We start from the raw sequence: 27,274 nt of genomic DNA on the forward strand, positions 1-27,274 counted from the left end.
CAACCCAACCACAATCCCCCGAGCAGACGAGCTACACAGTGTGACAGCAAAAGATACTTAAATCACTATTACTAGAGAATGAGCAAAGAGCTTGTCTTTTTATTTCCAGCGAGCCACTGTGATCCCGCTCTCCCTTTGCCCTCTTCTGTCTCTCCAAACCTTTTTCCCATCTTTACTTTGACATTTTGAACTACTTCTCTGTTTTTTTCTTCCCATCTGCAAACTCTCACCTTTCATCCATCATGTCCTTTGGCCTCAATTATTCTGTACTTCTATCTTTTACTCATCTCCTTCCCTCTTCTACTCTCCAATCACCCCCACCCCACCCCCGTGATTAAAGCTCCCGGCTCTCTCGCGGCTAGTAAAGCACACAGGGCTGAGCTGGTCAGCCTCTGGCTTTACAGTAAGCAGCTCAGCAAACATAATCAGAGCCATATGTGTTCACACACGCACATACAAACACTCCAAACAAATTTCTCCCAGCTTAAGACAGACTGCTACATCCGATGGTCTTTTTCCCTTCCGTGGATTATGTCTGGAGATTTACATTACCATCCCCCTCCAGCCTCCCCCTTCCTCCCTTTCCCCTCCGTGCCCCACAATCTCACTCTGAATGATTCTCTATAAGCTATCAAACCATTAGCTGTGGTATGGCTGTCTGTATTTGTGTGTCTGTGAATCAGTATGCGTCGATAAATGTGTGTTCACATCTATAAGCGTGTGTGTTTGTGTGAAAGCAGGGGTGTGAAAGCTGTTAGCTAGAGACTTGCACAGGCGGATATATAGCACAGGCCAGTGGTTTTACAGCTGTGCTTTACTTCCATTAGGTTAGGCACTGTCAGACACCAGGTGCTGTAGGGACATACACCTTCACACACACACACACACACACACACACACACACACACACACACACACACACACACACACACACACACACACACACACACACACACACACACACACACTTATAGGCTAATGGGCCTTGTGTGAATGAGATGGGCATTAGGGTAGCTGTCTGGAAATGGAGAATACAACTACGCCACAGCTTTTGACTGAAATTGATGGTGCACATTAATACACATCCATGAACTCACGCTATACAAACAAGCCGCACACCCGTACTGTACTGAACAGAGCCACTCAATCACTGTTTGATTGCAGATAAAACACACAAACGCACACTGACACACTTTCCCTCGATGGCAGAAACTTCCCGTGAACTGCCTTAATTCCCGTCCAGCCATTAAAAGTAAATATTTCACGGAGTGGGTTCATCGTGAGGACATCAACCTCACACAGGAGATTAAATGCAGTATACATTACTGTTTGTTACCCCCATCCAACGCGCTCGTGCACAACAACACATCTATGAAACACTCATGCATATATGCGCTGCAAGTGAACAAATGAAATCCCAAACTTAACACAGTGTGACACAGTTTCCATGTCCCTCATCGCTATGAAAAAAGTGTGTGTGTGTGTGTGTGTGTGTGTGTGTGTGGGGGGGACATCTTCTGGAGGAAATGTGTGAGTGGAGGAGGAGGAGGAGAGAGAGTGACGGGGGGCATTTTGAGAGTCCCTTTGCAGTGGGAATTAGGAAAAGTTTCTATCTGTGTCATTCTCCACAGTTTAATGCCTGCTGGCTTTCTCTTTAAATACATGCTCGCGCTTAAATTTAATGGTGTTACTGGGATGTTGAGCGTGGCCCCATTCCAACTTGATCGGCCAGGAGTGAAAAGGAGTGCTATTAAACAGAGAGCAGCGGAAATCCAAAGAGAGAAACCAGGTATCACACGACTGGGTGCAAAGCTGCTGAATAGATTAGCTTATTTTTGTCTTGTTTGACACTTTAATTCTTGTCTCCTTTAAATGTTGTGCTGCATTGCTGGAGGTTAAAAATGGCGAAGGGTGATGCACTAAAGAGACTCAGTCAGGGAAACAGAGATACTTCTGCGTATTCTCACAATGAATCAACGCCAGCTACGGCTCACATTTGCTACTGCATATGTGTTTTATGCTTGTCATTTCATATTATGTTCTGATCAATGGCACCATTTTTACTCTATACCAGCAATAATGCTTCAAAATAAATCTAATGTGGCAGCAGATGCTCTTTCAATGGTGCAGAGCAGACCTTAAAAGACAAACTGTTTTAAAAAATATATGCAAGAATATTAAAAAGACAACAGGATGTGGGGAGGTAGACTACTGACTGGATCAAAAGCCAAAGGATTATTTAACACTGCCTTCTTCAGGCAGTTAGTGACAGCATTCAGTCATACGCCGCTTTAACGTTAGCGCTCATCCTCACTTTGTGCTCAACTAACTAAAAAAACGCCGCTGGCCAAAGTTTCTCATCACGGGCTGGATTCTCTTGAAGCCTGAAAACAGAGGGGCCCAGAGGACGTGCGAGAGTCCGACTCCCTCCCAGATGGCTTTAATTAGAATATGCTGAAAGAGTTTTATGGATTTGTTGCCCTGTGATGCTAAAAAACGTTCTAGCCTCAGGTTCTTGTAAACAAATATTCAGGCCAGGCCAGAAGTGAAAGTTGCAGAAACACATAAACACGCGGAGTAGTTCTGAGAAACGATTCACTAATGATTTGATAATTAAAGGAATATTAACGAGCAATTCTCCCGTAATTCCGAACTGAAGAATGTACAGTTTAGAACATTATGATAAAACACCAGTGAACAGAGGAGACACTTTATTAATGAATAATTAGTTCATAATTTAGCTCTGTGACAGCGAGGAAAAGATTTTCTCCATGAGTGGCTCCTCCTGATTGACTCTGATCCAGCCGCTAAGTGGTACAGACTACTAACTCCTCATTCATTGCTCATTACTTAATCATTAATTACTTTTTCGTGCAACCCTAAGTTATGTGACATGTCATACTGAGCAGTTCAGCCTCATTACTTTGCAGATGCTCATGAACTATCATTACCTACTAGGATAGTTTTAGGTGCAAAATGATGGTCAAAGCCAGCATGATAGAGTCCGTAATGTCTAAAGTGTGTGTCTAACATCAATCATGGGGGAAAAATATTATAAATATATCTGAAGGTCAAGCTGAAGATAAAGAAATGAAAGCATAAAACATCAAATACTCCTGTAACTGTTAATAGCTGCTTTTAGCACTTTGTGGTCCTCACTTTTTCATTTTAACCTCTTGTTAGCAGTCACAAAACTCACACCATCTGAAGGCCACAGCAGCAATACCTATTAAGCTCTATGGAAATAAAGGCTGACCTCTTATGTTCAAGGTTAATTATGTAGTTATTCTAACAAAGAGTGAAAAAAAAAAGAAACAGTTTTTAGTGTTTAGTGAAGTTCAAGACAGACATCCAAATACTAAAGCAGTTCTCTTAGATAAAACCAAAGAACTTTATCTCCTACTGTGCTTCAGTTTCTATTCACCTTGCACTGGCTGTTAGAATTTATATATAATACAGCGTTTTTTTCACATCTACCATATTGATCTTGCATATTCAATTAGCCTCTGATGTTACACTTTACTTTGCTATTTGGGATTTTTTTAAAAGGGTATATGACAGGACATTTGTTATTTTAAGGTATTTCAATTCAGATTTAACCTGGATTTTGTTTTTTACCTGTTTCTGGAAAGATGTTTGCAAGCACATGTCTAAGAATGGTCACAACAACAGTCTTGCAAACTATGAGAAGAAATAGTGATAAAAGTGCACCAATTGTTAAGGAGTTGAGGCTGATTGAAATCAGATATCAACCACATTAAACTGAGATCACTGTTACCAGCCCACGTTAAACCTTCTTCAGCCTTTAGTGCATTCCTGTTACATTTTCCTGTTACATAGATTTGCCTGAAGAAAAAGCCTGAACCATTTCTGCTGTCTTCCATATAATAAGTTAAAATGTCGATCTATATGTCTTCATTTCTTCCTGAAGCTCCAAAAGCATAATCCGTATGCGTGACAAACAAGAATGGGACAGAGGAAAGCATTTTATCACACACCCAAGTCTGATGTCTTTTGGTTCTGACTAAAAAAAAGGAGTGAAGGCAAAATGAACTGAAATAAGATGCTTTAAAGTGCTGATGATGCCTGGAGTTCCAGGCATTTATGTATAATCTGTCTTTCCTCTGCTAATGCTTCCTCTTTAAAGATGGTAATGATGTGAGTGCAGGTCATGCATGAATAAGTCTGCGCATGTGTTACACTCCAGATTGCATAATTAGGAATCTTCAAGAGTATTTTTCATTCAGAGGTAATGTTTTTCAGCTTTGATCAGCTTCATTCCTATACTTTTAGTTTCTCTCACACTACACCCCGTCGCTACAGTACTCTTGATAAGGGAAATTTAAAAGAAAAGAAAAGCAATGTAATGACGAGGCAAGACTGAGAGAAAGAAACAAAAAATATTTACGACTTGATGCTGTTCTGATAAGGACTGTAATCAAAAAGACGCAAACAAAATGAGAGACAGCAGAAGCAGCTTGAAGTTCAAATTTTAATTAGGGCTTTTCTGTCATCGATATTACGAGCGATTTCTTTCCCCGATCTTTATCGCTCACTCTGTCCACATTACTGCTCTTTGTCATGCTTCTGCTTGGGTGCTCAGTGCTCCTGCAGGACATTGTGCTATGCCTAACTGTGTGTTATGTTCATCACACACCTTGGCATCTCTGACTGTGTGCGTCTTATCCCAGTGAACCAGTGAGTCAAGCAGATGAAAAGGAAAGTGTGTGTGTACGTATGAGATGAACAACGAGGACGAGATGCAGCCATCTGCTCTGATACACTGAGCAGAGATAACTTGTCTTAATGCCAGAATTTCACTTAGGGAGACTCCAATCTATTGACCGGACCCTCTAACAACCAACTCTGGACTAAAGACTAGGAAGCAGAAAGGAGAAAAGAAGGAAGAGAGAAACAGGAAGAAGACGAGTAATGACAAACAAGCACAACAGGAGAATTTACTGAGCAAGAGTTTGAAAAAAAGGAAACCACAGGAAGAAAAGATTGGAAGAGGAGCAGAGATAAGAGAAGAACATCGAGCTGAAAAGAGGCAAAGTGAAAGCAGACTTGTCTGAGGTTTGTGGATGTGCGATGGCAGCGCTCATAGCTGCTGTGACTGCCGAGTGTATTTGGCAGAACAACAACTGGCATCTGTCTGTGGTCAGTCTCTTCAGTAAGACAAAACCATGTTTGCATGCGTATGTGTTTGCCTACTTCATAATGCAGCATTGCATCTGTTGTATTATGTGCATGACTTAGAGACTTGGTATATCTGCGCAGTTAGAGGCAAAATCCTTAAGAGGCCTGCCACACCTCCACTAACCCTGTTTCACTGTATACAGTGCACCAGTGCTAAGGCATCATAATTACCCCCATTAGCGTTTTCCCTTGGGATAAACATGCAAACACACACAGACACACACATGCGTGCACAAGCAAACACCATAAATCTGCGCAGCCCTCTATTTGTTTTTCATTCTAAATCACACCTTTCATGCACACACATACAAATAGCAGCTTATTTAATCATTTTACCCCTTAGTTCAATATGTGCAATAGAAAGTGATGAAGACACACAAACACACACACAACCACACACAAACTTGGATATCTACAGCATGAATGTGATGAATATAAATTGCTCATTGCAAAGAAAATGGATTCTAAACAAAAAGGGATGCTCTCTTCATCCACGCCTTGTTATCCCTGTTTCATCCTCATTTCGAGTCCCATGTTCCCACTCATGTTCCCCCACAATGTAACTCACAAATTCTTAGATACACAACCTAGACCGTGGGGATGCAGGCACTATGTCTTTTGAAAGGTTGCATTTTATTCATTCTCAGCTTTTGTAAAGTAGCGTGATCAGTGTCTATTACACAGACATGAAATGATATTTTTTTACACAAATAATTGCATGTTCTGCACAAAAAATGGTCTTGTGCTTTTTAGAAAACATCGGTGAAATTCTTGTTTGGGGTCACAACGTATGTAACGCATGTTTAATAAAGCCGGGAGTAGTAAGTGTGTTACTCGGACACCTCGCTCCGTCTCTAAATGTACATTAGTCGCTCTTACCTCTGCGTCTCGGCGCTGTACTGACCCCTGCCCACTTGATTGACAGCACAGAGTCTAAACTGGTAGGTTCTGGCAGGTGTGAGCCCGCCCACTGATACCTTGGTCACTGCAGGATCAACCTCTGATAGGTAGACCTTCCATGGCGAGTCTAGAGACAAGACACAGAGATTAAAGGCCGATAATATCTGGCGCAGGCAGGACAAACAGAGACACAGGGACACTCAGGAGCTATATATCAAATGGAAAGAGGGGAGAAACAGATAAGAGGCAAAGTAAAGGAAACAGGGGGTAAGCTGGAGAGAATTATAAAGGAGAGAAGTAGCATATGATGCAACAAGAAGGAAAGGAAGAGAAGGATTAATAAAAAAGCGCAGATGCTGCTTCATATTGTTGCCAGCTTATCTCTCAGTCTTCCTGCTGAAGATACCACAGACAGATGCACTATTATCTCTATTATCACCCCAGCCACATGTATCTGTGCAAGCGAGACTGATAGCGTGCATGTGCCATTTTAAGCACGCCCAGGGTATTAGAGCCATTGTCTGACATGAAAACACATTGTAGTTACAGTGGCCCATTTACTACAATACAACAACAACAAAAAAATCTAATATATAACAGAGAGAGTGGATAATCAGTGTGCAGAAAACTCTAATCCATTCCTCACTGTCTGGATTCATCCGTCACTAAACTCGACCAGACGTTCAGGTTCTCTCCATTCCTCATCTTTCTCTTTATCGCTCCCTCTTATTTTCCAAACTTTTCTTCTCCGCTCCCATGGCAATGCTTCTGTTTTTATAGATGCAGCAGAGCAGCTGGTTAATGGTGACAGCACAAAGCTTTAAGTCACATTGGCGGTGCCGCTACAAAAATGATCAGAATAAGGATCAGTTCAGCTTTTAGAGTCATGTGCCAAGTGCTTGGCTGTCTATGTTACATTCACTGCCCGATCCCCTTAGCCTACATCAGGAGTGAGCGGCTCAACAGCCAATCTCCCTCCACTTTGTTTCTCCTGTCAGTCTATTCCTCAACACCTCTTCCCTATCTCTCTATAATTTGATAGAGAGCCAGCCTGCTGTTACAACATCTGTACTGGAGAGTGGGTGTGAGAGAGAGAGAGGGAGAGAGAGAGAGCGAGAGAGTGGGAGAGAGAGGCTAAAGGAGGCAGGGAAAATAAGAGTTTGTTTATAGTGGATCTGCATGTACGCTTACGCAGCAACACCATTCTCCATATGCCAGTCTCTTGTAAATGAGTGCACGTCAGTGCTTGGTAGACAGAGAGTGAACAGATGTTCGCCGTTCAGGAACTATAAAGTATGCCCAGGGACGGACATACACATACATACTGTTCTCTGAGAGCTCCAGCACGTAGTACAGAAGAGGGGAGTTCCCGTCGAAAGGGCGTAGCCAGGACAGGAGAACGGAGCGGGAGTCTGAATCATTGAGGCGAGCCGTCAGGGAGCGAGGAGAATGTGGAAGCTCACTGAATATACAGACAAAAAAATAAATAAAAAATAACATCAGAAACTGTTTCAATTTCATCTGTCTATCAATTCAATCTGAGGCTAAACTTAACATAAAGAATGAAGACAAGGAAATAGTTAGGCTTTATCAAAGGTAGCAAAGGTAAAGTTACTGTATCTGCACATATAAAGCTGATTGTAAATATTAACAAGGTTACATCAAGCTTAAACTAGACAATGAAAGCTATAAATATGAAGTATTTATAAAATCATTCATTAGACAGAACCAAAGACTTAACTCATGGTTTTGGCCCATATGAGGCATCCATGCTTGTTTGATATTTTGGCTCTATTGTATCAAGACAAATGCACAGGAACATGAAAATTTGGAACCTCAGAATTACAATAACTTCAGTGTGAATCCAGACATTTGGCTAGACTGTTTCCTGGCTGCAAGCAATTGCCAGCTAGATTTCAAAAAGCCATTGCTCCCAGTCTATAAATAAACCTGCAACTCCATTTCAAGCAGAGCCACTTTAGTTCAAGGAAAATTGTTATTTCCCTCAGCAGTAATTTATATATGACAGTATGGCTCTGTTTTGGGACCTTTCCTCGTGTATATGTGGGAAGCCTGAGGGAGAAACATCAGCAAACCCAGAGCGTTAAACAGAGCTCACGTCAACAGTAACAGATATGAAGTGATTACACCCTCAGTCACACAGGCCTAGAGACTTGTCAGTGACCATATGGCAACCACTGGACACTAGGGAAAAACCTGTATTCCCCAAACGGTTCCAAGTGGTTGCTAAAAGTCACTTTGAAATCAAATGTTAAAGCCTCATCAATACAGGCCTAGAGACTGGTCAGTGACTTCCTAGAAACCACTGGTTGTTATGGAAAAGAGTCCATTCTGCAACTGATTGCCAAGTGGTTGCTGGAAGTTACCAGCATGAAATTAGTTGTAAAAATGCTGAACCAAATATCTCCATGGAACTGCTTTGGTCGCTAGCAGGTTGCTGCAGTTGCCAGTAGTTTGCATGGAAGATGCTGACGTGTCTGCCAGCACTCACCAACTACTTACTAAGTGGTTGTGAAACACCATGTTCGCCTTCAAAGTCAAAGTTAAAATGTGCTGGTTGAACAACCTGGTCTCCATTTCCAGTTGCCGTACTTGGGAGAGTAAATGGCAATTGCCTGCAGTCAAGCCAGTGTCTTACATGCAAACTACAGGCAAAAGTAAAGTAAAGTGTGCGTGTTAGTCCCCATAGGTAAATAGTTCCTCTGCATTTAACCCATTCACCCAGTGAAGCAGTGGGCAGCCACCAATGCAGCGCCCGGGGAGCAGTGTGTAGGGATGGTACCTTGCTCAGGGGTACCTCAGGGTAGCAGGTAGCAGTGGAGTCGAACCCCCGACCTTCCGATCATGGGGCCACCACTCTACCTACTGAGCTATCCCTGCCCCTATCCCTGCAATCACCTCGGTCTGATAGCGACTAAGGCAATCACAATCTCCATATTATTTTAGGGTCTTTACCTTACAATATAAAGCACCATGAAGTGGCTTGTATTGCGATTTGAAATGAATCTTTTAGGTTTATGCAACCATCCAGTCTCTAGGCCTATGTGACTAGGGCCTAAGTTAGACACAGCATGAATGGTGGCTCTGGGGTGAAAATGGGTTGCAAAGCTGCTTCCATAGGAAGCAGCAACCGTACGCAGATCAAAGCAACTAAAATAAGCCTCCCCTCTATATTCTTTTGCTTAACCATACACTCATTTGAACCAACCCTTACTGCTTATACACTTATTACACTATTTTTACATCTTAGGCAAATGAGACACAGCCTCAAAGAGCTTTATACTGAACTTTGGATCTGCTGGTAAAATCAGGTTATTTTTTTGACTAGGACATAATAGAATTTTCTCCTATTTCGGGTCTTTCTTGCAAGCTAGGGTCCCAAAATATTTATTGTTGCTTCAAATTTGCCACCAAGACCCAAGACGGGGACTGAATTTACTTATTTAACTTTTGCAAAGAAGGGAATACATGCTTTTTTTCAGACTGTCACACTTTTCCTTAATATCCACATCTTGACAAAATGTGTCCTGATTGCTTATGTATCATTTGCATCTCATAAACGCGTCTGTGACAATATGCAGACTGTTCAGTAGACAGATATTTGGTTTCCTGTGTTCTGTTATTCTATTAAATATGTGAGGTGCCATACTGCTAGCACTGACACCCAGGCTAGATCTTGGGTCTGAGCCAGGATCAGTTCCAGTGGGTGAAATCTTTTAAATATGGCGCTGCCTTGCATATATTTACTCTGTACGTGCACTGCATCACTGCGTCTCATCACATCTATTAAAAAACACATTTTCCACACATTTTCTCATCCCTGCCCTGTTAATAACAAAGAAAGCAATACAGGTATTTTCATGAAAGCAACATAGAAATCCACATATTTGATTACACCAATCTTAGCGTATCGTAACTCTTTTTGTAGACTGTGGGCTTGAAGGAGGAAAAGGAGAGAACAGCAAATCCTAGTATCACTACATATGAAGGCTGCAGGTGCTGGTAGAAATATTGAGACAACATAAAAGAACAAAATAAATATATTTACACTGAAACTATAATAAAAGAGAGAGTCCCCTGTGTATAGAATAGCTGTATCTCATATTCATAAGCTTATTAATTATTTCTAAGCTATGGACAACATAGCTTTCAAAGATATGTTGTCCAAGAGCTCTGCTTCGACAGCCTGCAAGGTCCTATTAAGGGCATCAGATAACAGGGTTTGAAAACATTTGCCTTGCTTCCTTTTTCCCTTATGAGCAACTTTGCAGTTTAACATTTAAGCACAGAAACAAAGGGAACTAGAGGAGATGTGGGAGAGGAATAAGACATACTGTAATGTTGTGAGAGGAAGAGGAGGAGCACACCAAGAAATAGGAAGGACACCAATGAATGAAGCTAGGAGGGAGCAAGGGGAAATGAGAATGATGTTTTCTTCTCCGAGCTGACACGATCATATTAATTAATGGATGAGCTTAGAGAACATTAGAGCAAGTACCTTCACACCGTCCTTACAAATCACAAACACACACATAGGCACAGACACACACTCACAGACACATGAATGGGTCTTACGGGAGTTGAACCAATAACCCGCTGGTAATTAGTCTGTCTCCTCAGCCGCCAGCGTCTGTTAGCCCCTGTGACCCATTGATACTGAGCTAACGAGAATGTCAGTCACACATGTGGATACACGCAGCTGCGCACGCATACACCACGCTCAGAAACACGGGTGTATAGAAATCCCATCCAGGCCAGTATGTTTTTGCACAGCAATAAACACAGATTTGCTCTCTCCCTCTGCGTCTGACATGCATAACCTCTTGTCTCTCTATAATTTAGAAGGATGTGGACTCATGTTCATTCTCTTTCCTACCCGGCAATTATATTAATATATCATAAGTGCCTTTTAGAAATGTATTATTTAAGTGCCTATTAATATACAAATACCACTACCTGTTCTCTTAGTGGCTGTAATAAGGCTGAGTGGGTCGGAGCGTGGGATACACGCTGATATGTGTGTGTGTGTGTGTGTGTGTGTGTGTGTGTGTGCATGCATGTGTGTGTGATATGTTTTAATCTGAGCATACCGGACACACAAAGTGATGTGTGGAGTCTGCACAGGTATGTACACAAACATACCTGTGCAGCATACCATACATGCTGCACACTCACTGATGTATTATCAGTGAGTGTGCAGCATGTATAAAGAACATAACATTTAGGGGTATCTAATAACAACTAGTGTCTTTAGACTTTCAATGGCATGTACAGAGTATTTGATTTAGAGGCTCTGACCCTGCACTGAACACGGCTATTACTAGACCCAAGCAACTGTCTTATTAGACATGAAACAAGTTGACAACAATCATTTCTTTATGTTTGGCAGTGTACCAAATTACCCATCTGCTGCGTCGCCTAAATTGCACCTTGTATAGTCAGTCTTTTTTGTAAAATGCTGTACCATAAGGCGTACGTCCTGTCAGTCTCATCAGTAATTTGAATCAACCAGATTGCTCGCTATGGATAGACTGCTCCCTCAGGTTTTTAGACACTGTTACATCAAAATCGTTGCTGCGTCAAATCCTGAGGAAGGAAACCGCTGCTGCCAGAAGATAATGATTTATTCACAGTTTACTCAAATAGAGTTATCACAGAAAATTTAAGATCATCAGACTATCCTGAGGTGTAGGGTAAGTTAAAATATATTTATTATGTGCTTCTGAATTTAATAAAGAAACCCAATTCGAATTAAAAGAGAAGAATAGTGCTATTTTCTTGTCAGTGTATTAAACATGAAACTAAAGCAAGCAGCCTGTTAATATAACTCAACACAATGCTTGCAAAGAGGAAAATCCGTAGCCTGTAGCTCACGTATATTTTATTAGTTTACCTTACATTATCTGTTATAAAAACCCAACAAGTGCCTTTTATTTGTTTAAAGATTTTCAAGGATGGCACATTTGCAGAATGCTTCGATTACTCCAGCAAGTCAAATGGATGCAGCCTTGTTATGCTTCCTTTGTGTTTTATACAATTTAGTAGAGTTGTTGTAGTCAGTGTTACTTATTCAGTGGTATAACGCTGTTCTTTATCCTCTAATGTGCAGATTAGGTGGAAATAAAACTGTCTGTATTTTATATCGTAGTAAAATAAAATCCTACTCTAGGCTAATGATAAGTTTTAGGAGACCTATTGCATTTCAGCATCCCCCAAGTGTCTGTTTTTCAAAAAGCCCAAGGCTGTTTACTTGGCCTTGCAGGTTTTTGCTGTTAATGGCTAAATTTGTGGCCATTCTTAAGGGTGGAAAAGTCAAACAATGACCTAAAACAGAAGAGGGTTAAATATTGCAGAAGGTATTTCTTCCCTGAACTCACATGACTTCCAGGCGTGCGGGGCGGGAGTCATTGCCAGCTTGTGATGTCACAGTGCAGGTGTAATCCCCGATATCACCTGACCACGTCTGGCTAATAGTGAGAAGGCCTTGGCGTACAGACACGCGCCCCCCACTGGTCGGAAGAACCGGCATGCCGCTTCGCTCCCATTTATAGCTGCAACAGAGGAAGAATTTGGGTGCTTCAAAACTCAAACACAATAGTTTACAAAACTGTCAAACACGGCAGAGAATCAGACTTGGTATTCATGTATGTACCGTCATTTTTTCGCACTATAAGGCGCACTTAAAATCCTTTAATTTTCTCAGAAATCGACAGTGCGGTTTATAATCCGGTGCGCCTTATGTATGAATTCTGGTTGTGCTTACTGACCTCGAACTGATTTTATGTGGTACATGACGCTCAAAAATCGGTGAACGTTTTTTTAGTACACCTTTAGTAAGCTACGAAGCCTGATGGATTGACTTGATGGATTGTCGGAGCATTACAGGTACCGTAGCCAGGAGCCTTGCGAAGTTAGCAGGAAATTAGCTCGCTAGTTTCCACCTAAACATGATATAGCATGTTCTGACTGAGAGATTTCTGAAAAAATGTAAATGTACAGCTTTGCTATCACTTTCAACTTAAATGAAGACAAAAAAACTAAACAGCAGTGACCTTTGTAGGGCTACTGAAGTTAGACTAGCTGGTATATAATCACCGCAATGTTCTGCTATGTGATCGCTAGTGACACAGCTATGTTAGAATAACATTAGCACAGGGAAGCTGGAGGATTAACTTTTTTCCACTCGATAAAAGTTAACACGAGGGTTTCCGATGATTAGGGACAGATGCAACTGCATGGCAGGATGCTGTAAATGGACCAAACTTCAGTCAGGAGAACAACTGAGGTAATCCATCCACAATACCAGGTTAGTCATTAATATGGAATAGAGCAGCAAGAAGAATGAATTCAGTAAAGTTTGACTTATCTGACTGTTTTGATTCGCTTAATGCGCCTTATAATCTGGTGCACTTTATGGCCCAAAAAATACAGTAGTAAACAGTCAAAGGAGATTGCAAAGAAAAGCGTCTGGACGTCTTTAAGTTGCTTGAAGACGTTTCACCTCTCATCCGAGAAGCTTCTTCAGTTCTAAGGTCAAATGGTGGAGAGTCCCAGATATAAACCTGACAAAAGGACCCCTGATGATCCTCTAATCGCCTGAGCCATTAGAGGATCATCAGGGGGTCCTTTTGTCCCTCTGTGGGGGGAAACTCCCACTAGGTTTATATCTGGGACTCTCCACCATTTGACCTTAGAACTGAAGAAGCTTCTCGGATGAGAGGTGAAACGTCTTCAAGCAACTTAAAGAAGTCCAGACGCTTTTCTTTGCAAGCTCCTTTGACTACGATGACCTGGATGACTGAGAACCTTTACAGACACAGTAGTAAACACTGAGGAACAGTTACCTGATACTGATTCTGGGGTCGTGTGTAGCGTCACACTTGAGAGTAGCAGTGGTTCCTTTGATAACACGCTGGTCTGTTGGAGGCACAGAAATGACTGTGCGATCTGGAAAGAGCAGAGAGGTGGGATACATTCTGAGGCTTAAATTAAATACAATTACAGTTTTTGCTCGTTGCTTGAACACTATAAACCCATGCTTAGACTAAAGTAACACAACTTGAAGCTTTTGTTACCATACCCCAAACACATGTACCCATACCTTAAACAAAAGTGCTGCTTTGCACTCTGGTTGCAATTATGCAACACACTTACTCCTTTATGCAACACACATGGTCCTGCATACTACACTCTATTTCATACATAAGACACTTCGTTCAAAAATGAAATTTCAGGGTGCCATTTGGAAAACACATGTATCCAAAATACAAAACACATCGGGTAATTGCAACCACTCAAATATACACCTGAAGGCACTTACTTGCAAAACTGAACACCAATTAGCCAACCACAAAAAGCCCTCAGTTTAGCCAATTCAAGAACTTTGCAAGCATGGATGGAGGGAGAGCAAGAGGAAGAGGAGGAGGAGGTCAAAGAGGCCATGCACGGACCCATATTTCTGATGATATAAGAGCAACTTTGGTGGACCATGTCATCAACCACGGCCTGACTATGAGGGAAGCTGGGCAGAGAGTCCACCCACATCTAAGCCGCTTCACAGTGGCATCTGTAATAAGAAAATTCCGACTAGAAAACAGGTCTGTCTTCATCTCACTGCCTTCTACTCTACTCAGATGGTTTTCATAGTACTGTTCTACAGTTACCATATCAAGTGTACAGGGTATTGCAGGGTGCTAATGCTCCTTTTGCAGCCAAAGTGGTAGTTTCTGTGAAACATACCATGATTACTTATATTGAAGTACAGTGTTGTACAGTGGATGATACAGTATATACAGTGAAGTACTGTAAGAAAAATAAGCAAACCGATGACAATATGTGGTTGTATTTCTCTAGAATGACTCGAAGACCTTCTGGGGGAGGACGCCAACGCCTGTTCACACAACGGCAGGAACTTGCTGTTGTGGACCTAGTGAGGGCAGACAATGCCATCCGTCTCCACCAGCTACGACGGAAAATACTTGCAGACAGGCGAGTGTTCAGCAACATAGACCATGTGAGCATCACCACCATCAGACGCATCTTGGGTAAACACAGCATCACCATGAAGCAGCTCTACAGAGTCCCATTCGAGAGGAACAGTGACAGGGTCAAAGGACTTCGAGCTGAATATGTACGGGTACGTGTAACTGTCCCTTACATTTACAATAGAGTATTGGTGAAGTCCAGTAGCAGCTGAATATGTACCATATCAGTACCACATGGATCCATTCTGAGAGCTACACAGGTACCTGTGTGATGGGGTGAGGGTGCTGTATGTGTAGCACTGTAGTACAGTGATATGTTCCCCTTTTTTTCAGAGAATCTTGGCCATGGATGGAGCTGCACAGCCTCATGAATACATTTTCACTGATGAAGCTGGATTCGACCTGAGCAAAACAAGACGACGGGGTCGTAATGTAATTGGCCAAAGGGCAATTGTGCACGTCCCAGGGCAGCGCGGGGGAAACATCACATTATGTGCCGCCATATGCCTTCGAGGGCTTCTGCACCATCATGCAATACTAGGTCCATACAATAGCCAACACATACTCACATTTCTAGATGCTCTCCATGATATAGTTGTACAGAACAGACCAGATCAGCCCAGGTTTGTGGTGATATGGGATAATGTCAGTTTCCATCGGGCTGCTCTGGTCCAGGCCTGGTTCTCCAACCAAAGTCAACTTGAAGTGGTATGCTTGCCCCCTTACTCACCATTTTTAAACCCTATAGAGGAATTTTTTTCGGCTTGGAGATGGCGTGTATATGACCGCCAACTACATGCCCGCATGCCTCTTCTGCAGGCAATGGAACAGGCCTGCGGCGACATTCAGGTGACAGCAATCCATGGATGGTTTTGACATGGAAGAGGATATTTTCCCCGGTGCCCAGCGGGAGAAGACATTGCTTGCGATGTTGATGAGGTCCTGTGGCCAGACCCCAACAGACGGCGGGATCCATGAGCCCACGTATGCACAATTGTCATGATTTTTTGTTTACAGTATAGTGTTTTTTCTATTACTGTATTATGGGGTTTTTTTTGTTTTGGTTTTTTTTTTGCTTTATCTGAATTCATGGTACTGCAATGTACAATATTGAGTAGGTCTATTTGCTTTTTTGGTTGTTTGCAAATGTGTCTCCTGAAAATATGCCTTCTGAATGAACAATGGAAATCAAAGACTGCAGTGCTTTATATAAAGTAGACTAGTGTGTTCCTCCTGCTCTGTAAGTGTTTGCATATGATGCAAGTATGTGTCATTTTGTCAACAGAGTTACATTTTTACAAAGGAATGTTAGGTTTTGATAGCAGAGTTTAGGTTTTGAGAGTAGAGTTTCAATTTGGTGCAGATGTGAATGGTATATTTCCCAGTGTTGTGTCATGTTTACTTGTGTTTAGGGTTTTGGCACAATGAGCAAAGTTTTGCAAAATGTGTTCAGGCAACGGGCAAAAACTGTAATACACACCTGTTGAATCACACTACAAGGCACGGCCCTGTATAAAATGTGTACATTTAAATGTTCCTCAACAGTAACGAGATATGAATTAGTTTACAAGAAGATAAACAACACACAAGCGTGCACGCACCCACACCTACGCACATTATAACGCTGTGGAAAACAGCTGAGTATCAAATTACTGGTGCTTTGCTCCACTCAGGTGTTGCATATGATTTAGAGAGAGAAAAGTGGCGCTGGTGTAAAAACAAATGCACATGCAGAGTGGAGAGCATCTGTTATGTCCCTAACTCAGTCACCATGCACTTGTGATGTGACCGTGTCTCCAATAAATTGAAGGGTATACGTTTTACATTTATATCACAGCTCAACTGAAGTAAGGATCTGACAGTGTGTGTAATTGAACCCTGTTTAATCTAAAGCTGCCAGAACATATATTTATATGTATGCAAAAAAAATAAAATAAAAAAATCAGCCAAGCAATTGGTTTATTGGCTAATCAATCATCCTCTTGCTTGGCAAATCCAATGATTAGTTCAGTCAGCCAACTGCATCAATAACCAATCACTGAGCTGCTCACTAAACTGAACTAATACTATTGGACAGGTATGGATAAACTAGTGTTCCATGTCTGTTTTTGTCTGTTTAGGAAATGTATATTGAACGGTTTAATGTGCATTTGTTTGTGTGTCCGTGCATGTGTCTTACTCCACACGGTGAGCGTAGCTGTGGCGTTGATGGTTCCCTCCATGTTGGAGGCGATGCAGGTGTATTCTCCTGAATCCTGGAAGCTGACTGGCTGAACCTGCAGACCACCTGACTGCAACAGCGTGAACCTGGGAACCTGGACAGAGCCGCTGGCTAAGACCTGCGATCCTATGGAGGGACAAAATAATAAATTAGCCTCGAGGTGGAGAAAAGTCAGCACATTTTAATTACAAATATATTATGTCAGTGCGTGTGTGTGTCTCAGTGTGGGGTGTCTCAGTCTTGGAGCTTCATTGCTACCTTTCCTCCAGGTAATAGCAGGTTTTGGAGCTCCGTTCGTCTGGCAGGTAAACAAGGCTGTGTTGCCATCAGTCACTGTTTGGTCAGAGGGAGGTGATGCAAATGTGGGGGGCACACCTGAAACACACAGAGGGAGCACGAGAGAGCAGAAGGCAGAGCAATGAACATTAGAGGACACTGTGGATAAGGAGAAAAGAGAAAGACTTGAGCTACAGGATGAAAGTGTTTACCTGAGCACAACTGCACCCTCTCTGATCAATGGACGCTTTATTCACTACGTGTCTGTGCATAAATGTGGATGGCTCCATGGAGACTTTTAATTATAGCATAATTCTCACTAAACCGAATGTAACTTTCTAGCCTGATACATATTAAAAACCATTACGTCAAAGTAGAGGGATCAAATTAATAATAATGATAATAAAAAAAATATATACTGGCGGCTCCCCTCAGCCTCCTAGTAGATTCATTTGACCTCTGACCTTAAAGGTCACTAAGATTTGATCTTTATTAGATACACCTGTGGTATAAATTGAAAATCCTACGTCATCTCATTTGTACTATGTTCACAAATTTCCTCACATAGTGGGATCACAACAATACCTTTAAGTATTTACGGACTCTTATTGTCTAGTCATTTGACCAAAACAGAGAACACGCCCACACAGGACATGCTTTTAGTCAAATACATGTTATTAACTGTACATGTTATCATCTGTACAGATATGGTCCAAAGACAGAGGTTGGCAGCATTTCAGGTGTATAACACAGCTGGCAGTTTCTGGATGTTTGCAGGATTCAAAACCTATTAAGCTTTCCCTTATTTATTCTGATATATATTATTGTCATAGTTGTATATGGACAAACTTTAATATATCAAACCTGTGAGCTAAAAGCTCAGCATTCATACTGCTTTGCATACTTAGTTTCCAGCATTTTGTTTCTAGTCTTGACCTGTGATATGTCAGTGAGAGAACATATCCTTGGTATGGTAATCTTAGCCCCACCGCTCTGGCTGTGAGAACAGCAGCCGCATCCACATGGTGTTCAAACCTTTTGTTTACAAGTCAATCACAAGAAAGCTGGCAAGGGAAGAGAGCAAAAACAGGTTGTTTCAGACAGAGGATGAACTGAGGGGCTAAAAGGAAGGCTCAATCGTCTACTGTCTTTTCGGGGAACCCAAGAATGGTAACAATTTTACCTTGAGTTTCATGAAGCTCGATTGATTCCCCCCAAAAAATAATCTAGAAACAAAACAATGCTGAATTCCAGCGCTAGTAGTGAAGGTAGAAAAAGTCAAAGAAAGTGACAATAAAAAAGAAAAAGCTGGTACAGAAGTGAAGTGATACAAGAGTGAATAGAGAGTCAGAATTCAAGGCTGATGTAGGTTTGTCTATTCATGCTTCCATTCTTGTGTGTATGCATCAGAGAAACTCACTGGAGACAAAGAGCTGTGTCTGTGCTTGAGCCTCTCCAGCAGGGTTGCGAGCAAAGCACTGGAATATTCCTCCGTCTCCCGGCTGCACCCTGCGCACAGTCAGCCCGTTTGCTGCGCTGACCTTGTAGCGAGGATTGGCCAGTTTGGAAAGAGGCACCGTGTCCTTATACCACTCAATCCTGGGCTGAGGCACACCTACATATATGAATGCACATGGCACACAAAAGCACAGTGTAAGAACATTTTTCAGTTTTCTTACAGTTTTTGCCCGTTGCTTGAACACTATAAACCCATGCTTAGACTAAAGTAACACAACGTGAAGCTGTTGTTACCATACCTCAAACACATGTACCCCTACCTTAAACAAAAGCGCTGCTTTGCACCCCAGTACCAATTATGCAACACACCTACTCCCTCATGCAACACACATGGTCCTGCATGCTACACTCTATTTCATACATAAGACACTTCGCTCACAAAATGAAATCTCAGGGTGCCATTCGGAAAACACATGTATCCAAAATACAAAACACATCGGGTAATTGCAACCACTCAAATACACACCTGAAGGCACCTACTTGCAAAACCGAACACCAATTAGCCAACTACAAAAAGCCCTCAGCGTAGCCATTCCAAGAACTTTGCAAGCATGGATGGAGGGAGAGCAAGAGGATATTTACCCCGGTGCCTAGCGGGAGAGGACATTGCTTGCGATGTTGATGAGGTCCTGTGGCCAGACCCCAACAGACGGCGGGATCCATGAGCCCATTTATGCACAATTGTCATGGTTTTTTGTGTTTACAGTATAGTGTTTTTTCTATTGCAGTACTATTGTGTTGTTGTTGTTTTATTTGCTGTACCTGTATTCATGGTACTGCAATGTACAGTATTGAGTAGGTCTATTTGCGTTTATGGTTGTTTGGAAATGTGTCTCCTGTAAATGTGCCTTCTGAATAAACAATGGGAATCAAGGACTGCAGTGTTTTATGTAAAGAAGACTAGTGTGTTCCCCCTGATCTGTAAGTGTTTGCATATGATGCAAGTATGTGTCATTTTGTCAACAGAGTTACATTTTGACAAAGGAATGTTAGGTTTTGACAGCAGAGTTTAGGTTTTGGGAGTAGAGTTCCAATTTGGCACAGATGTGAATAGTATATTTCCCAGTGTTGTGTCATGTGTACTTGTGTGTACAGTTTTGGCACAGCGAGCGGGGTTTTGCAAAATGTGTTCAAGCAGTGGGCAAAAACTGTAATAAGCAGCTAGCTGACCTCGCTGCTGAGCAAACCACTCCAACTCCCACTAAAACACACACACACATACACTCATTTCAACAATCTTTCTTCTCTTTTATCCAATCTCTCTCTCTATAAATATGCATGTAGGCATAATGACCGCTAATAATATATTGATTGGACGGTGTGGGTGGTAGGGTAAGGGTGGCAGAAGGGTCCAGAAAACACTCTGAATAAAAGATGTGGGCAGCACATCGAAGAGCTACACTATCAGCACCCACCTGTCTGACAGACATGCCAAATATGACAGGCAGGGGGCTCATGCAATTACTCTGTCTCAAACCCTTCACACCAGTGTGTGTGTGTGTGTGTGTTTGTGGCTGTTAGAGCGAGCGATGAATTCCACACCGTTTCTCACTCTGTTGGTGTCAAGCTTTCACAGACACGCGTGACGTATTTTTCACCCCCTCCTCGTCTCACTCACTCTGTCACCGTGCGCTCTTTTCTCCTTCCCTCATCTCTCCTCTTAGCCTCCATCCCTCTCTCCATAGCCTGAGGCCCCTGCTATTTAATTACACTGCCACTGTATCAGATTACTGAGGAGGAACATAAACTCACTCAGTGTGTGTGTATGTGTGTGTGTGAGAGAGAGAGAGAGAGAGAGAGAGAGGGAGCGAGAGAGAGAAAGGGGAGGGTGTTGCAGTTTTTAGAGCTGTATCTAGCCCGGCTCATATAAGTGTTTTCATGTAATCCATTTAAAGACAAGAGTCATGAACAAGTGCAATTTTCAGGCTCGGTGTCAGCATACCAGCGTGCGCTCACAATGGTAAAGTGTCATTGTTCATGAAGCCTTCAAACTAAGGCACACACATATCCAATGATGCCAAACCCCTGCTAGCAGAGTCACCTTGACACAACTGCAACAGCAAACAGCAGGACAAGAGCTGCAAATCTCAACATTTGACTTGTAAAGTTGACATAGAAGAAATGAATGGGATGGCACAGTGCTCCCCCTGTGGCTGCATTGGTTCTCACCGTGTGGTCTGGTGGCCTCCCACAGTCTGGAGACTTACACGTTACAGTAACTGGTGATAGTAAAGTAAATGTGTGTGGATGGTTATCTGCAGTGTTGCATGTAATGCATTCCCGAGCAACGCAGTGCTTTTTATAGTTCAATGTAATGTGCGAGACAGTTTTAGTGAAGTTACATTTTTCAGTAGTGCAGTGTCGTAACAAGTTACTGTACTAAACTCACTAATTTTATACAGTTACAACCATGTTGTTGCTTATATTCTTCAGTTACTGGCAAGAGAGGTGCATGGAAAGAAAAAAAATAACAAACATGCCTTTTTCTTACTCCACTTGTGCTACAATCGACTGACTTTGGTTCATGTGCAGGGAGGAGGAAAATGGTAAAGCAGAGTACAACATGTGAGGAGTGGAGATATGGACATTGCTTTTATCTTTAATCCATGAAAGGACAAGAACACAATGGTAAAGTGCAACCTGCACCCAGGAGTGGTAACACAACTTCAGCTCTTTGGAAACATCTGCACAGACAGCATGCTAACACAAAGCTAGTGAAGAACCGAGAGTGATGTTAATGCTGAGTGTCTGGCAGCCCAGCAGCCAGAACTTCAACAGGTAAAAAACACAATGATGAGCAGTCAAGCTGGCAGCTTTGTAGCCTTGATGTCTATTCACACCTGTTTCTACAGTACAATTACTGTGGTGATCACTTTGAAGTCTCTCCGAGCTGGTTTTTCAAATTTGCATTGTGTTGCCAGTTTTCTGCTCATACATAAACACTAAAAGAACACATTGTTTTTTATAAGATAAGATGTACAAGGTCCTAAACCCTAAGGTTATTATTGTTAATTGAGTAACAGTGCATTTCACATGTAATGGAGCAATGCAAAAGTAATATAATGAGTAGTCTAACAAATTACTTTCTCCAGCAAATAATTAAGTAACATACTGCATTACTTTAACAAAAGGAAAGAAGAACATCGAATAATTACTTTATTCACTAACAATCCCAACACTGGTTATGTGCCTGTGGTTGCTTAAATAGCAAAAAGCAATTATTAGTCTGTAAACAGAATTAAAAACAGTCCAAAATGTGAAGTAACACAAAGTGCAAACTAACAATAATCAAAAACACCAAACACTAGCATTATAGTAAAATCTAAAAGAAACCCCAAAGACACTGAATAGAAATATAACGTACTAAAAGAAAACTCCACAACAACACATGACGTAGAACCATCACATCCTCTCTCTCGCTTAGTGTCCGTCACCCAAAGTTAAAGAAGCAGTTAAGGTGAGACACTAAGTGCTAAACATGTTTTGCTCAGTCTCATTTTGAGTCTTTTTTCAGAGAAAACGATGTTAGTGCAAATTAATACATTACTAATAATATAATATCTAATTTTGACATTTAAACGTCACATTTAGGAAAACCTGTAATACTGACATAACATGTGGACAAAAGTATTGGGTCACACCTCTTAATCTTTGAATTCAGGTATTTTTAGTCTCGTTGCCACAGGTGTATGAAATCAAGCACTCAGCCATGCACTCCATTTACAATCAGTTATGAAAGAATTGGTCGTTCTAAAGAGCTTAAAAACTTTGAGCATGTGATGGCTGCCACTGGTTAAACAAGTCAGTTAGGGAAATTTCCTTCCTCCTAGATTCTCCAACTCTAAGCAGTATTATTGCAATGTGGAGGCGCTCAGGAGCCACAGCAATTCAGCCATGGCGGGGTCACCGAGTGCTGAGGTGGGTAAAGGCTCCAACACTCTGCTGACTCAATCACTGCAATGCCCCAAACTTCCTCTGACATTAACATCAGCACAAAAACTGTGTGCTGGGAGCTTCATGCATTTCCATGGCCGAGCAGCCATACAGTGTGCACCGAACAGTTCCTCCTGTCTATATCCTGAAGCTTTTTCTGAGGTATTTGTTCTCAGTCTTTATTTATTCATAGCTTTATTTATACGACAGTTTATTCCTACAAATATAGTGGAATTTGACAATTATTAGCTGTCTGGTGGGAGTATTTTCTGGTTTATGAAGTCATAAAAAGAGATTTTTTAAATCCCTTTGGTAAAAAACTCTTTGACTCTCATATATCAACAAAATGAAACAACAACTTGGTTTATCCAGTGTTCAGATTTGAGGTCTGGAAAATTATGCAAATACACACATATTTAGAGACATAATGCATTATTAGCATATCCAAACATAACATTTCAGAAAGTAACACAACTATTGAGCTGGGGAAGTTTGATGGAACCAAGTTAAACATTAGTGAGTTAAAGAATAATTAAAACTCCGACGTGTGAGTATGCATCAGCTCTACGACTCATGTGGTGGCACGCACAAGCAGCCTGTGAGACTCAGCACACTTTAAGTGGCTGCTGGATCATTGAATGCATGTGGAATAGCCTCCCCTGACACTTTTCAGGAATTTAGAAACTTTATCAAAATAATTTTCATTGTTTGTTTTATTTCATTTTCACACAGCAGTAAAGGGGCAGGGGAGGTTTGATGAAGTGTGAATCTAGACAATGACTGAGACAATACTGAGTGTTGACTAACAAGACTGAGACTAACGCTATTATCGTTTTAAGGAGAGTGCCTAATGGAAGTGTTACATGTTCCATGTAATAATCTGAGTCACCCCAGTGAGAATGCTGGTCTTCATCTTCTCATTTCACACTTCAGTTTAAAATTCCACTATTTATTTCCTGTCTGTTTCTACTGCGCGTTGTTGTATTTTATCGACAAAGCAAGCTTTCCCTCGCAGACAGCTGGACGTCAGCTTCAAAGAAACAAAGTGACACCTAGCTTTTTGACCCAACTTCCATCATGGTTATTATAAACAGGTATAAAAATTAGCCCCCCCCCCCCACCAAAAATAAGGCTTATTACAAACTTAGATTCTACAACTTTATACATACAACTATTTATCTCATGCATACCTGCAGCCAGGCATGGGATCTCCGCATTCCTGTCGAGCTCTCCAAAGATCTTACTTTTTGGCTGAGCGGTCAGAGAGGGCGGTTCTGCAAAGAAAAAAAAAATTGTAATAACACCAAGTCATTAAACAGCTACTAACAAGCTCTCAATTTAGGCAAATAAATAAATAAAAGGCTGAAAATGAAAATGTAACAGACAAATTTACAGTTTGCCCACTCCAAGTATTTATTCCTTAATAGAGGAGACTTGTAATGGAGCACCGCAGAATAGAAATGGTTCCCCTCTTGGCACTGAGTAACTTAAGTGCCAGTGGAAGGCAGGATTTTGTGTCTATATGCTCTGTGAAATGGCTTCCATACACAGCCACAAAAAAACACATTCGGGGAAGGTCCCAAGGGGCACAATCCTCCTCTTTCTTTCTTAAACAGTTCCATTTTGCTGCCAATGACTGCTCCATCCAAACATCTTCACCAGCACTGCTCTAAGTGCTGACAGCAGTGGTGAGAATAAACAAAAACCTTGAATGTAAATATATGCTTGCATATATATAATATTCTAATACATTTTACTTGCTATAAAAGAAGTTACCTACTGCTGCACAGACTCCATTCCTCAGTTTTTAAGCACTTGTTAATATTTACAAAGAGATGACAGCTGAGTCTGTGAGTCCACACAATGGTAGCAATTGTTCACCAGAGAATGACTGAGGAAAATGAAATGTCCAGTGTATGACTTAAATAATAAATGTGTATTTTGGCTTTTGCAACAATATACCTCTTATTGAAAAAGGAGAATTTTAATAAAAGTTTCATTTGTGTGCTTTCCCCCCCGATAGGTTTAAGGTAATAACATGCAAACAATAAGGTTTTTAAAACTCTGCTGTCCCTCTAAGACTATTGAAAATCCCCTTTTTATCCCACAATATTTTCTTTTCTTTGCATCGTATTTCCGTGGACTGCATTTTCACTTATTGCCATCACTACCATGCAGGAGTTCTGTAAACGTCAGGACTTTCCATCACGTGACACAAGTCCGTTTTTGTTTTTTACTTGATCTTTCAGTTGGCGCATGGTTACGTTTAGTCACCAGAACTACTTTTTTTATAAAAGATCACAGATCATGTTAAAGACCTTTTCACAACATTCACCATATTTTAGAACCCACGCGTCATCCTATTTTCTTTGTTACCACACTCCTAAAAAGAGAACACTTGATTTCACTGCATCTAATTCGGATGTTGCAGAGCCTTTATTGAGAGCACGCTGCATAAAAGCGCACTGCTGAATGGAAGCTGGCGAGTTAAAATGCAGTCCCAACCTGGAGTACATGTGTGGCTGAAAGTGAGACCACCCTCACATCTAAACAGCAGACTGAAGAGAAAACACAAAGTTCTTTTTAGTTCTTCCAGGCAACTTTTAAACCCACATATGTGCATCACCTATCTTTACTATGTACTGTGCAGTTTTGCCTGATTTTTGACAAAAGAAAGAGGAAAGCGTGCAGTGAAGAGCGAACGGGAAAACAAGAGATGAATAACAGCCATATGGTGTGACGCTGATAACATAGCTGCATTATTCTCCTTCAGTCAGGTGAGTGCAAGAACCTAGATGCCAAAACACAACAAAACACATTTAAGAGTGTTTGGGTGGCTGGTTTTAGGGATTTGAGCTTTTGTGGATTCCCTGATGTCTGCCTGCAAAACAAAGACAGAAAACAACAGCAGATATATTGTTTTTTGCACCGCAAGTCGTTTGTACAGTATACAACACAAGGATGCAGTATCATACATATTCCGATTAGAGGATCGGGGCAGAAAAGAAATGAAATTGAATAATGAATGCCTTTGAGGCTGTCTCTTTCTTTCAAATAGACACATACACTATTCTGTTTAGGAATCCCTTTTATTGCATCAAGGTCTGTTGAGCCCATAGCAGAAAAAGAGGATCAGTACCAATGTATTCGTCAGTCACTTCTTTTCTGATACATATGAATGCATGCAGGCGTTTTCCCTGCCAGGCAGGCCTTAATGGTCCTGCCGGCCTAATGAGGAAAGATAACTAAGAAAAAGGATTATGAGGGGGCACAGAACGAGAATAAGTAGGGTATAAATATTCAGGCAGGTCTTCTGAATATTCTGTGGGCGTAGGTAGTCGGTGCTCTCTGCTTAGGTGCTCTTTCGCACAGACAATCACAGCAGAGTAAAAAGATGCTAAGAAACTAGAGGAGAGAAGATTCGGCTCATCAATCACATGCTCCCTGCTCGCGTGTATGTTGTTTTCTATTACACGCACACACGCAGAAGACAGGAGTGGCTTGCTACAAGAGTGCTCTTGTTTGAGTGCTTTCAGCGTCCTCTTATTGATTCGTGACTCCAGGGAGAGGGGCTAATTGAGCTGCCGGGCAAACAGGCATATGTGGCCACGGTGCCATTTTGTGAATGTGTGTAAGCATGAAGTGCACACATGCATGTTTTTGTGAGAACACGTGGGTGAGTTTGTGTGTACATGAATCCAACAGCTGTTTGTGACTACAATGGACAATTTAATGGTGAATGTGGACAACAGATTCAGCTCGAGCAGTGCTGTAGCTGACAGTGAAGTAAGAATAAATGGAGGAATAAACAGTGCCCGGAGCAACAAATGTACTAGGGAAGACAAGAGCGAGGCTAAAGCAGAAATTAATCACATGTTGAGGGCATTAGTGGACCTACCCAGGACAATCATGGATAATTTTGTTAGGCAGTGTGTGTACTTGTATTACTTATGTTATGAGGACATAAATGTCTTTACACAATAACACTGTGGGGACTCGCCTCCCTTTTTGGGGCAAAAGTCCCCTAAACATAGAGTTAGGCCTAAATATTCAGTTATTTAAGTTGTACTTTCGATATAATAAATAAGAGCTTAAGGTTCAATCTTCAGTTCAAGGGGCTGAACAAAAACATTGCGTTAACTGCGGAGAAACTACAGCAATTTTCATAAACAATCCCAGAGTTTCAGGCGCTCAAATGAACTAGACAAATTAACACATTCAT

The 27,274-nt window shown here is 41.5% G+C and overlaps 1 protein-coding gene across 2 annotated transcripts in view; it reads right to left on the bottom strand.

Annotated features, from left to right (window-relative positions):
• The window catches only part of LOC146630288 (protein sidekick-1-like), a 292,332-nt gene that overhangs the window by 67,913 nt on the left and 197,145 nt on the right, over positions 1 to 27,274 (bottom strand). For both annotated transcript variants that reach the window (XM_085355729.1, XM_085355728.1), the window contains 8 exons: positions 24,243 to 24,326; positions 19,022 to 19,216; positions 17,584 to 17,700; positions 17,284 to 17,451; positions 13,965 to 14,067; positions 12,498 to 12,671; positions 7,425 to 7,561; positions 6,079 to 6,226 (listed from right to left, as the gene is read on the bottom strand). In XM_085355729.1, coding sequence (XP_085211855.1) covers positions 6,079 to 6,226; positions 7,425 to 7,561; positions 12,498 to 12,671; positions 13,965 to 14,067; positions 17,284 to 17,451; positions 17,584 to 17,700; positions 19,022 to 19,216; positions 24,243 to 24,326 — 1,126 coding nt within the window. The remainder of the gene's footprint in view (positions 1 to 6,078; positions 6,227 to 7,424; positions 7,562 to 12,497; positions 12,672 to 13,964; positions 14,068 to 17,283; positions 17,452 to 17,583; positions 17,701 to 19,021; positions 19,217 to 24,242; positions 24,327 to 27,274) is intronic.

The sequence above is a fragment of the Diplotaxodon limnothrissa genome, linkage group LG6 (genome assembly GCF_057381915.1).
Source record: "Diplotaxodon limnothrissa isolate DT_005_m linkage group LG6, D_limnothrissa_male_GT1.1, whole genome shotgun sequence".
NCBI lineage: Eukaryota > Metazoa > Chordata > Actinopteri > Cichliformes > Cichlidae > Diplotaxodon > Diplotaxodon limnothrissa.